Source organism: Colletotrichum scovillei, assembly GCF_011075155.1.
Source record: "Colletotrichum scovillei strain TJNH1 chromosome Unknown Contig00005, whole genome shotgun sequence".
Taxonomy (NCBI): domain Eukaryota; kingdom Fungi; phylum Ascomycota; class Sordariomycetes; order Glomerellales; family Glomerellaceae; genus Colletotrichum; species Colletotrichum scovillei.
In genome coordinates this window covers 3,104,822-3,115,974 of record NW_023336263.1, presented here as the reverse complement: position 1 = coordinate 3,115,974, position 11,153 = coordinate 3,104,822, and the positions used below count along the sequence as shown (strand labels likewise).

The 11,153-nt window shown below is 54.4% G+C and overlaps 2 protein-coding genes across 2 annotated transcripts; both read right to left on the bottom strand.

The window, feature by feature from the left end:
• Positions 1-3,027: 3,027 nt before the first annotated feature.
• HER10_EVM0006308 (dual specificity phosphatase) lies at positions 3,028-5,119 on the bottom strand. The gene is made up of 2 exons (XM_035475897.1): positions 4,580-5,119; positions 3,028-4,519 (listed from the first exon to the last, which is right to left on the bottom strand). Exons 1-2 carry the CDS (start codon positions 4,849-4,851, stop codon positions 3,214-3,216), a joined length of 1,578 nt encoding a protein of 525 aa, XP_035334043.1. The 5' UTR covers positions 4,852-5,119; the 3' UTR covers positions 3,028-3,213.
• Positions 5,120-5,837: 718 nt separating this feature from the next.
• HER10_EVM0006914 (uncharacterized protein) lies at positions 5,838-10,911 on the bottom strand. The gene is made up of 3 exons (XM_035476486.1): positions 8,141-10,911; positions 6,983-8,035; positions 5,838-6,931 (listed from the first exon to the last, which is right to left on the bottom strand). The coding sequence occupies exons 1-3, from the start codon at positions 8,506-8,508 to the stop codon at positions 6,481-6,483; spliced, it is 1,872 nt and encodes a 623-aa protein (XP_035334083.1). The 5' UTR covers positions 8,509-10,911; the 3' UTR covers positions 5,838-6,480.
• Positions 10,912-11,153: the final 242 nt, after the last annotated feature.

The following is an 11,153-nucleotide window of genomic DNA, read 5'->3' as shown; positions in this document are numbered from 1 at the left end:
GTTTGGGGGAGAGAATGAACTGGCGCGTCAACATCGCGAACGAAACCGCTTACTTTTCAGGAAGGGACTGATCTTCTTTCGGTAGCATTCTGACAGATGTATCTATAATGGGCAATACTGTCAGCTCTTCTGTGTAGTATACCCGGCTGAGGGTCACGATAAAAGCAACCGTACCGACATGGAGGGACTTCATCCATGCCGAGGAATCCTTCCACAATGAAGCCCCCACGCACACGGACACTCGAGAGCACGGATACCCGTTGTGAGATTGGCAGAAACACACCAAGCTAAGAGAAGGGGAAACGATGCTCGTAAACCCTCACTGCAGCCTTAGAGCTATTTCTTCCGCCATCAGCCCAAAGTCTGCCTCGACTCCTACGAGAGGCCCATGAACTACATAGCATACCCCCCCCCCCCCCTTAGCCGAAGGAATACAACAAGGACATGGAGAGAAGAGACCTTGCATACACAGACGCTTAGAGCGGCAGGTAAGAAGAACCCCGTACGCCAGAGAGCACTAGCATTCAGAGAAATCATACCCCCTCCTTCTCTCCCCTTGCTCCTTTCGCTCCCAACGGCATCGTGGCAGGCTAGGCTCGTCTTACGACATGCGTTTTCTTTTCCACTCCCTCTACCGTACAAGCGTAGGATTGCACCACTGCAGGCCCGTCGTCGGTCGAGCATGGTGCGGACAGTACATTAGGTAGCGAGCTTATGTGCCCTCTGTGCGGCGGAGATTCCGCTGGGTATCCGGCGGAGGAGTATCGATATGCTGGCCGATGCTGCGCCTCATCGACCAACACTAGCAAGTATATGCCCGTTGGATGTAGCAAGGAGGGATCTCAATCGATGTCGAGCTTAGCGAGTCCCAGGGGGCTCACTGTGGGTTGATGTACCATTTTGCCCCCAATCTCAGCGGACGGGCGAAGATCAGGAAGGGGAAGCCTTAAGGACGGGAGGTAGTTGGGTATCTGCGGATATGTAGCCTGGTCTGGCTTTAAGCTGGTCAGAGTCTCAAGACCTTGTTTCGCTCGCTTTGTGAGTAGAGCCTGGCGTACACTCACACCTAACAGTCCACATCCAAAGACCCGCAGGCGGTCGCAAAGGGAGGATACTGCGACTTGCTGTCCAACCCAGTGACTCTTTTACGCGACCAAGGTTGAATATCGAGAACGATACGAGATGAATGCTTGCTTGAGCATGGATACATGTCAAATGTGTGTTATCATTTTGCTTTACGGTCAAATTTATAACGATTCGCGACATTCAGTCCTGTACCTCGCCTCCTACAGTCTTCTGGGTTATCCAAGTCATACAGTAAAAAAGCTGGATTTTAGTAAACGAGAATTGGAATGAGACTGTCAAGAGACCAAAAAGTGTGCACAAGGCTGCGCAAGACAGATCCGAGCTACAGGGCCTTACTACATTTCTATCACGTACATGGATAATCGCCCCCGTAAGAGTGCCATTCAGGGGTGTCATCGTGATGTCGTCCTGATCTTCGTCCCTCTTCTCGACCCTTCTGCTTTCCATGCGTATCACGTCTAGGAGAGCTTCCCTCGATCTAACCGTGGCCACTTCTTCCCTGAATGTTGAACGAATTCCCATGACAAAGTGAAAATGCAACGGCACCGCATCAGTGAACATAACAATCATCATCTTAGAATCCATGTCTTCGCAAAGTCTCCAGACTCCAAATAGTAGGGCCCACCCCTGAGACCCAGTACAGCCTCCCAACTCCCAGCATGTAGAACAAAGTGCCCTTTCCTTCCCGACATTCACAGAGGGGAGAATGGAAGAAACCATGATTTGATGCGCTTTCAGACTGCTTCAGCCAGATAAAGCGCGCAATTCATCAGCCTAACGTCCGCCGTTTTGCGGGAGATGGCAATGCTCTTCACTCTTCCCCAGTCTTACGACAATCCTTCTGCGATCTGAAATAGGGGCTGGGATCCTGATTCAACTTCTACCCCCTCCCATCAACCCCACGAGAAACGTACGACTGCCGAGAACCAGACGAAGGCAACACCAACTTGGCAAACCTCCGGCATCAATACCACACCCCCGAGCAGACAATTAGCATCATCTCGTTGCCCCCTCGAGCATCCAGAATTCGTCTGCCTAGCCTTCTTCCCGCGGAACATTACGAAGAGTTACTCACGCTGCCCCGCGCCTAGATCTCGCGCATCTAGCCCACGGCAGGCAGCACTTTCAACTTCTTCTAGAATCCAAAGTGCGTCTGGTTCCACCCCCGCCCCGACAGGAGAGACCAACTTCCGTTCAGAACACTAGCAATCGATGGATTTAGTCTGCCTCAACTGTACGGATATGGATCACCTGTCACGCCTCACCTCACCTCTCCTCCCTCGGCTCTTCCACCTCGTGCATCCAGGCAGCAATTTTACCTCCTAGAAAATCTCCATCTCGTTCTATACCCCCCTCTGCAAGCATGAAGCATCCCAGTCCGCTCAAACTATACATGCATCATAAACGGGCCGAGGTAATCCAACGCCCCAAAGAAAGATGATCTTGGAGAAGAACCAGGGGCGTCTTTATAGTGCTTCGAAAGTAAACCTGCATCTGTGGTCCGATCCACTCACGCAACGAGATGTACGAAGCTCGGAGTAAGGTATAGTCAAAGTTTCCCTCACTCGCCGCAATGGCTCGGAGTAGCCGCCTTAAGGGGAGCAAGCACGCGAGCATACATGCGTACTCACGGAGTAGCAATCATTGCCAGTCGTACGCTGAAGGGAGTGCTTGGTGTTACTGAGACTAGTAACCTTCTCCACTGCCAGCGTCAAAGCGAGTTCACCTTCATCATCACTCTCGTTGGCACACTGAGCGTGGGTAAGTATCCGTACGGCAATATCTTGATTCCAAGGCGACCATGAAGATAGGCAAGGTATCCAGCCATTCACATGTAGCAATCCATTGACGGGGCCAAATGTACGTGTAATTCAAGAGTCTGCAGTCAGCGACGATCGTCTAGAACGAGTCTCCATACCATCTAGGAATACCATCCCGTCTCTCCTGTCCCAGGCTGATGCAACCGTGTATGTCATGCAATCCTTCCCTCTCCCACCCAAGTCCAGGCCAAAGCCCCCCCCTCTTCCAACGCCTTGCCAAACGCACATTCCTTCTCCATGTATCCTCACCATCTACATCTAGCTCTAGCTCTAACCACAAGCTCTGAGCAAATTCAAGTCTATCTTTCTACAACCTCCCCGAACCAGGCGGCATCCGAATCCCCATCGCCGCTGCGCCCCCAGCCCCAGGAACCCTCGCAGCAACCTCGTCCACACGCCCCTTTTGCAGACTGAACCCGGGTGTAACCCACCCGCCGCAACTGCACCGGAATCCCCGCCAGCTGTACCTCCCCACGGCGGCACCGCACTTCTGATTCGGACACGACAGCCGTCCCTCCAACGTCCCCTTCTCCAGCTCCTCCCTCATCCACCCCAGCGGCTCCACAAAGACGTGTCCGCACGGCTGCTGTTGCTGCCGCTGGCCCCTGGGGGCATCGGGCTCGTGATCGAGCACGAAGCGCGGCGTAGCCAGCGTCTTGCGACACTTTTTGCACCGCACCTCCATGCCCTTGACGCTCTCCGCCTCTTCCTTGCTCGTCTCCTCGTCCTCGAACCGCAGCTTCGTCGGTGCCTGGCCCGCGGCAAGGCTCTCGTCAATCTCCCTCTGGAACTCCCACCGCTTGTAAATGGGGTGCGACGCCACGTCGTCAGGGCACCCCATGATCCACCACATTTCGAGTTGCTTCATGAAGCCCGGGTTCGGCTCCGCAATCTCCCGCGTGTTGCGAACCCACTTCACGGCGGCAGCGACGGCGGCAGCAGCCCTCTCTTGCGCTGCCGTGGCTTCCTCAGCGGACTTGGGCGCCCCTCCTGATGCTCCGTTCTGCGCGGCGGCCGTCGAGGCCGCGGACCTGCCGAACCGGGAGGGATGTTTCCAGAGGAGGTAGGCAACGATGGCAGAGACGGAACGGGACTTGCCCATGGCGCAGTGGACGTAGACGCCGCCTGGGGCATTGGGATCCGGCTTCTCCCCGTCAGAGCTGAGATCCAGCTGCTCGAATAGGGGGGCAGGGAGGATGGCATCCGGATCTGTGGGCTTCGCCTCTGCCGCCGTCGCTTTAGCCGAGGCAGCCTCCGTCTCAGACTCAGACTCGGTCTCCAAATCCTTAGCCACAGCCGCCTTCAAGCGCTTAACCTTCTCCTCAAAGCTCTTGTCCTTCTGAGCCCCCTCTTCAGGCCCGTCCGTGACGCTCTTCTTGCCGCTGCCGGGGTACAGCGCATCCTCGATAAAACGGACGGCCTTGGGCAGGTGAACGAGCAGGTCCTCATCCTCGACGTCGTCGATGTCGATGACCATGTGCTTGTAGCTCTTTCCGTAATTCTCCCAGGTGTCGGTCTCGCTCTTGAGACCGGCCGGGTCGAATCGCAGCACAGAGAGGATGTGGGTGATGTTGCGCTCCTTCAGTGCTGAAGGGCGGCGCAAAGCCCATATGCTGGTAAATAATGTTAGTAAGCCTCACAGTGAAGATGACGACGGAGATAATGTGTCTCACCCGCCGACATAGAGCTCCTCCTTGCCATCGATACGGTTCATCGCCATTTCGACGCAGCTCTTCTTCAAAAGTCGATGTAAAGCTTCAGTTTCCTCGCTCCCTTCAGGCTCGCCTGTGTAGATCTCTAACGTATTGGTCGGCGCTTCTTTCTCCTTGGGAGGTAGCACCTGCGCCGCGTCCTGCAATGCCGTCGTGGTCGTGCTCTTCAAGCTTGACTCGATCTCTTTCAATCGCTTCGTCACGTCCTCGGTTGAAATGTGGCCGCGGACCATGCGAACAGCTTTATCGATGAAGGGTCCCAATGGCAGCTTGGCACAAGATACATGAGCGTAGTATGGTAGTGTTTGACGGTGTAAGTTTTCCCTGCTGTCTACGGATGTTGGTGTGTAACCAAGAGAGAAAAGGGAGAAGGGGGAAACGAGAGAGTCAATGTCGGTGTCCCAAGCCCAAGAGCTACCAGAAAGACAGACCCCTCTCGCGTGCCAATCTCAGGATGCGACGAACGCTGGTGGTAGTGGTTAAGTGGTGGTGACGGGAATGACGCAGCTGTGCTTGTGGCTCGGCCTGAAGTTGCTCTAGCTTTGTTTCCCAGAATACTGCCGTTGCCGAAAAGAGCCAAGCCTCCACCTTTGTTTTCGTCGCCTCAGTCGTTGCGTTGTACGTACCCTCGTTCCCTCGTGCTCTTGGCTCCTGCCACTCGGCCGTGTGGTGGAAAGAAATGTCCGGCCCCTTCCCCCGCCTCAGGGCCAGGTCATTTGCCCCTTCCCCCCTCAGGGCACTTCCCCATGCCTACCTAGGTACTAAGGTACCGTACCTATTGTTACCTTACTAAGGTACCTGTACATTGGCACATTGGGTAAAGACAGAAAAGAGCCATGCGCCACCGCCACATTATTCTGTGGCTCGTAGGGCTGAGATCATGTGACCTACTGTCAACCGGCGGCCTCATAGCGGCATGCCGAATTGCCGTTGATGAAGCCTTATGGCGACTTGGCGTTTACACAGAGCAAAGTACCTACCAGGGCATGTGTTTATTCCTTGATCAACAGACACCAACATGGGGTACTCTGTACTGTAGCTACTCGTAGGATGGGGTCAGCTGTGGACCTGATCGAGTCTCCATTGACTGCCAGACTGCCTTCCCCTTGATCCCATCATGCCGATTCGGAAACTGAGTACTCGACCACATCACATATTTACGAGGAGGCAAATCCAAGCCAGGGACATGTTGTGGATGGAACAGTCATGTATTCGACATTTGGTAACTTTTTATTCTTTTCTCACTCTTGTCCAACCTGTGTGCCCTGACCCTACAAAATACATTGCTAGCTTGAACTCCCCAGTCTGGCTGAAGGACGTGCTGCATCTCTTCTAATACCAATATCATTTCATCGTATCACCACCTCTCCACCACTGACTGGCCCGATAATGCCTGGTATTTCCTCCAAATGGAATGCGCGCAACAGACAGTTTGCAGATATGTTTCTGGTGCCTGAAAGCCCCTCATGGCAACCACCTATACTCCAAAGGCCCCAAAATATGGGTGCTTCCAAATGGCCAGCCCATCAACCCCGTGAATGCTGCCCACATGCTTCAACAAAATGCTTTTGATTTTTCTTTTTTGTACTGCGCATGGTACTGGCAAGGGAATTGCTAACCAGACCGTGGCGTGGGATCTCTCTCGACATATTCCACTCGGCCCTACGCGTCAACGGCCGTCTTCATCTTGACTGCTTGTCCAGTCTGAAATCGTTCGCTCGCATTCGGTGTATTAGTTGGGCGCACCCAAGTAATGTCGCGCTACGCGTTCCGCAGATTTGCTTTCGATGAGTGGCCGGTCAACCCATGCCATGGTCCGCAACGAGCCGTCGGTAAGTCAAGCTTGAGAACTTGGCTTATGCTCATCTCGGAGTGGGATCTTCATCCAGCATGCAAGCATTTTCCAACATGTTGGTCCATTTGCCGCTTGTGCCTGCGTGGCTGTGCTTCAGATGCTGCCGAAAGTGATCTGCGCGGAAAAACTTTTTGCTGCTGTTGCACTCCCTAAACTTGTGCACTTCTTGGAGGTGGCGAATGCGCTCTTCCCAGTCCTGGTCGGTAGCATGGCGCGGTGCGGAAGCACCGGGGCCTCTCCCGTTTCTAGGGAACTCCTCACCACAGTATCCACAAGAGTCTGCTTCACCGGGGCGATTGGTACTGTCGTGGAACGCACGATCATAGCCATTCAAGGCCGAGCAACTCCAGCTGTGTCTGCGAACGTGAAGACTATTCTGGTGGCGCTCGGCCTCATTCTTGTTCTTGAATCGATTTCCGCAGAAAGAACATTCATACTGCTTCTCGGCTTCATGAGACCTGTTGACGATTAGCGAAAAGCTTCATGATATTTGCAGGGTCAGTACTTACGCCAACTCCTCGGCCGACTCAAATTTCTTGGGTTTCTTCGGGCAACAATCGCACATAAAGAATCCCGAAATCTTGGTTCCACCAGGCTTGCTCACTTCCGTAAGCTTGCGGGGAGAAGCGAGAGGCCGGCTTTCGCTAATGGTCCGCTGGTGGGGTGCCCTGGAGAGGGAACCGCGAGGCGAGGGGTTGAGCGACATTGATGCACTGTAGGGAGAGCTGCAGCTGGGGTCGGTTCCGCCGGGCGAAATTCCACCTGGGGAAAGCCCCCCTGGAGAGACTCGGCCAAACGACGACGAGCCCATGCTGGTAATGCTTCCGGTGAGTAGTGATAGGTTAGAGCTGTAAGACCCTGCGCGACCGGATGGCGAAGAGATTGATCCTTGGGGGATGACACTCAGTCGAGGCGTGGGGGATCCTCTTTGGTTTCCATCGCGGCGGCGTAGCAAGTCACCCTGGGTGGTGAAACCAAGTGGTACGCTGTCGTCGGGATCAGCAGATGCACGGCGCTTCGCCCCAGCGCCATCGTAGTGCGCTCTCATGGGATCCTCTATCCGCAATCTCTTCATAGAATTGGTCTCCTCCATTTCCATCTCCTCCACTTCGTAGCTGTGCGATGATGCATCATCGCTGTTGTTCCTTCTGGTGCGAGTAGGTGGTGACCTGTCGAGGTCGGAGACGGACCGAGGGGACCTATAATCCTGGCCGAGATGGAATGGCTGGCTTCTAGGGGAAGGTGAGAGGGCAGAGTGAGGAGTCTGCGTGTATCTGTCGGGAGAGTCTAGTAGGTTTGACGTCTTGAGGTGCAACGGAAGACTGGTGGGCACGGAGAGTGGCGGTACCCGCGTGTCGCCAGAAAGCCTCCTCGAGAAAGGGTCGCTAGTTGATGATGTGCTTGACGCACTGAGGAGTGAGCCAGGCGGCTTGTTATCGAACGTCTTCAGGGGAGCGAGCTTCTTCTTCATGTCGGTGAAAGCGTCGGCGCCGGACTGGAACTGAAACTGGTTGTGGTGCAGACCAAACCCAGCCGAGATGCTAGGCAGGGAGCATTCAGATCTATCGAGGTGGAAATGTTAGATGGGCACCCAAAGTCTCGACACTCTCAAGTTCTCTTCTTCTAGAACCAACCTAGACACCATTGAAGGGTTGGGGGTTTCCTACCTCGTGGAAGCCGAAGCTGAAGATGAACCCATGCTGGCATAACCCTCATCGTGCCTGTAACCGGATCTCATGTAGTGTGGCCTGTCATCCAAGCTTCCCAAGCTGTCGTGGTAACTATGTTCTCTGGGGCTGTATGATGAAGGATCGCGGTAGTGTTGTCTGGGCTCCTGGTGATGCATGTGAGGGTCGTCAAAGGGGAGTCGTGGTGGTGGTAAGGGCGGCGGTGCGTTGATTCTGTCTCCGGAACCTGGGATAGCGACAGAGGAGGAGTAACTGCTAGAGTCGAATCGATTTGAGTCTCTTGGGTTCGAGTCTATAAAGATGCTGGGAAGACCCGCAGGCTCCCTGTATCTCGAAGGTGCCTCCATGATGTCGGCTTGTATCTGTGCAGTTGCCGGCTGAGTGTTGACAATTCCAGCTGAAGCGGCGCCACTAAGGTTTATAGTGACGGAAGCACGGGCGTCATGAGTGATGGGCCGGGAAATATCTAGGGTTCTGATCGCGGTGGGATACGAGAAGCGTCCGAGGCCAAGGCGGTCGTCTTGGAGGCCGTGGGTGGCGATGGCAGTCGGGTTCGCCGTTGGTTGAGAACGGGGGCCAATGCAAGCCGAGAATGGCTGTCTCTGTCAGTCTCTCTCTCTTGCGTCACGCAGCGGTCGGGGCCGAGAGGAGACTGAAAAAGGAAAGACAAGACTAGACGGAATCGAGCAAAGCGGCGCGAGTCGTAACGTAGAAGAGGGAAAAGTAGCAGACGTCGATGTGGTTGGACTGGATGTACAATTGTTGAGTCCGGCGGTCTAATCGCGGGACAAGCAGAAACAGATCAGGTCCGGACGGCGTCGAGGAATGCGAGGAGCAACTGTTGTCGGAGGAAGCAGAGTGGCCGGAGCTGGGGTGGGTAGAGTTTAGATCCGTAAGTCAGGTCAGGTCGTGGGGGGGGGGAGACGACAGCTGAAATAAGAGGCGATTGTGTGACGACGCCAGCTGCTGTATAAATAAAAATAAAATAAAATCGACACCCCCAGGTATGGCAAGGCGAAAGAGGCGACTAGTACTTATGAAAAAAAGGCGGGAGAACGAGTCGAGTGGAGGAGACGGACCTGGTCAAGGAGAGGAGAGGAGAAGGGGGTGGAGGGGGGAGCCCAGGGAAGCTGTCGGCAGCGTCAAGCGAAGCTCCAGCGGCAGCAGTAGCGGTATCCGTAGGTAGCGGTATTCGTAGTGGTAGCGGCCCAGGGACCCAGATGGAGGCACATCCAAACCTCCAACTTCGGCGTAACGTGGATTGGAGAAGAAGCCCCCGGGTGGTTCCTTTTTACCCCCAGCAGGGGCAGCAGCAGGGTATACTGAGAGACAGAGGACAGCCCAGGCAGAGAAAGCGAGAGACCTGACTGAGAGAGGGAATACCTGATACCCTAGCTTAGCACGCCTACTGTGAACGAATACACTAGGTCCTGAGGTATCCGTAGCCCAGGGCCTTACAGGGCAGGGCAGAAGAAGAAGAGGTGGAGAAGAGGAAGGCCGAATGGAAGGACGAGAAGGGAGGGGTGAAGGGAATGATTTGATGGGTGGACTTTGAAGGAGGGAGTGTATGTACTCCGTAGAAGGGGAGTGGTGATAAGGAAGACGAGGGGGGTGAATCGCTCTGGTGGACGGGTAGAGTAGCGGGACGCTTGTTCGGCGAGCAGCCCTAAAAGGAATAGGATGCGGACGGGGACTGGCTAGTCATACACCACACCAAGGAACCACGAGCACGACGGTGGGCGTGTGGCTGTTTCTTGTAGCCCGTTGTGTTAGTGCCATGCAAGCACATAAGCAGCAATGCAGCCCTGTCTGTCAACTTCTTGTCGCCCTTCCTTCTTGCTGCGTCGGGGTGTGGGTAGCACCTAAGGTAAGGTAGGCAAGGTGGTGTAGACTAGGTATCCGTAGTGGTAATGGTTGTTGTAGGGAAGGGGGTTGTTGCTCGGATCGAGCGTTCGAGGGGAAAAGGAAGAGAGAAGGAGGGCTGGGGACGGAGAGTCATGGGGGTGACGGAATGAGGTGCGTTGATGTTGATGCGACCAAGGCCACCCAGGCGATATAAGCATAGATAGCTCAAAGTGTATATGTGCGTTTATGTGTGTGTGCGTGTGGTGTGTATGTTATGCTATTACTAGCCGCGTGCGTGGGCTTACCTTGAATGGGCAAGGTGAGGCGATGGATCTAGAAGGCTCAAGGAAGCATCCGAGTCGGGTCGAGTCGTTGGAGGAGATCGGAGTGCGTCAAGAACGGCGGGGTGAGGAATGTAGTAATTTGTCTTCCTTGATGATATTCGGAGAGGTGTGGGTAATAAGACGGCGGTGATGGCGTGCGGTGTGCAGTGTGCGGTGTGCGGCGTCCGAGTCGTTTCCTTTGCCCGGTGCTAGTCTCCTGACGTACGTATACGGTCTTCGTAGCTAATCAATAGTAATATGCCTTATGAGCCAAGGGAATCCGCAGGTCTGGGTCCGTCCGGACGAGGGCCGGGGAAGCGCAACAATGGAATGAAGAACAAAAGAAGTCGAGAATAGGATTGTGTCCGGGCGGTCTGGCAGGTGTCGCGACGGAACCTCGCTCAATTCAGCAGAGACGTAGAGGCACCTGAGTAAGAATCAGCACAGAACCTAAAAAAAAAAAAAAAAAAAAAAAGGTACAAGTTGTAGGTACCTTGGGGTAAAGTAAGGTGTGATGAAGGTTGCTTCGACGCTCGCTCCGTGCGCGAGATGGAATGGCGTGTGAAGAAAGCCCAAGGCGGGAACGCAGCGCATTTGAGGTTTCGTGGTTGGACTGATGAGATGGAAGTTGGGAAATCATCCCGAAGCCGAGGACGATGACCAAGCAGCGTGAGGTGAGCTGTTCAGCTGTTGGAGCATTTGTTTGCTACCTGCATGTTCCTGTTGGGCCAAGTCATAAGGTAAAGTACCTTACCTACCTAAGGTAAGGTAAGATAGTCACGATTTGGTAGGTACCTTCCATGCGAATAGACACGAAGAATTAC

Bases quoted from the DNA above. Each gene is read 5' to 3' on its own strand.
- HER10_EVM0006308 (XM_035475897.1), bottom strand. From the start codon at position 4,851: ATGGTCCGCGGCCACATTTCAACCGAGGACGTGACGAAGCGATTGAAA. The intron at 4,520-4,579 runs GTGAGACACATT...ATTATTTACCAG, and splicing joins GAGGAGCTCTATGTCGGCGG to CATATGGGCTTTGCGCCGCC.
- HER10_EVM0006914 (XM_035476486.1), bottom strand. From the start codon at position 8,508: ATGGAGGCACCTTCGAGATACAGGGAGCCTGCGGGTCTTCCCAGCATC. The intron at 8,036-8,140 runs GTAGGAAACCCC...CCACCTCGATAG, and splicing joins TCAGCTTCGGCTTCCACGAG to ATCTGAATGCTCCCTGCCTA. The intron at 6,932-6,982 runs GTAAGTACTGAC...AATCGTCAACAG, and splicing joins GAGTCGGCCGAGGAGTTGGC to GTCTCATGAAGCCGAGAAGC.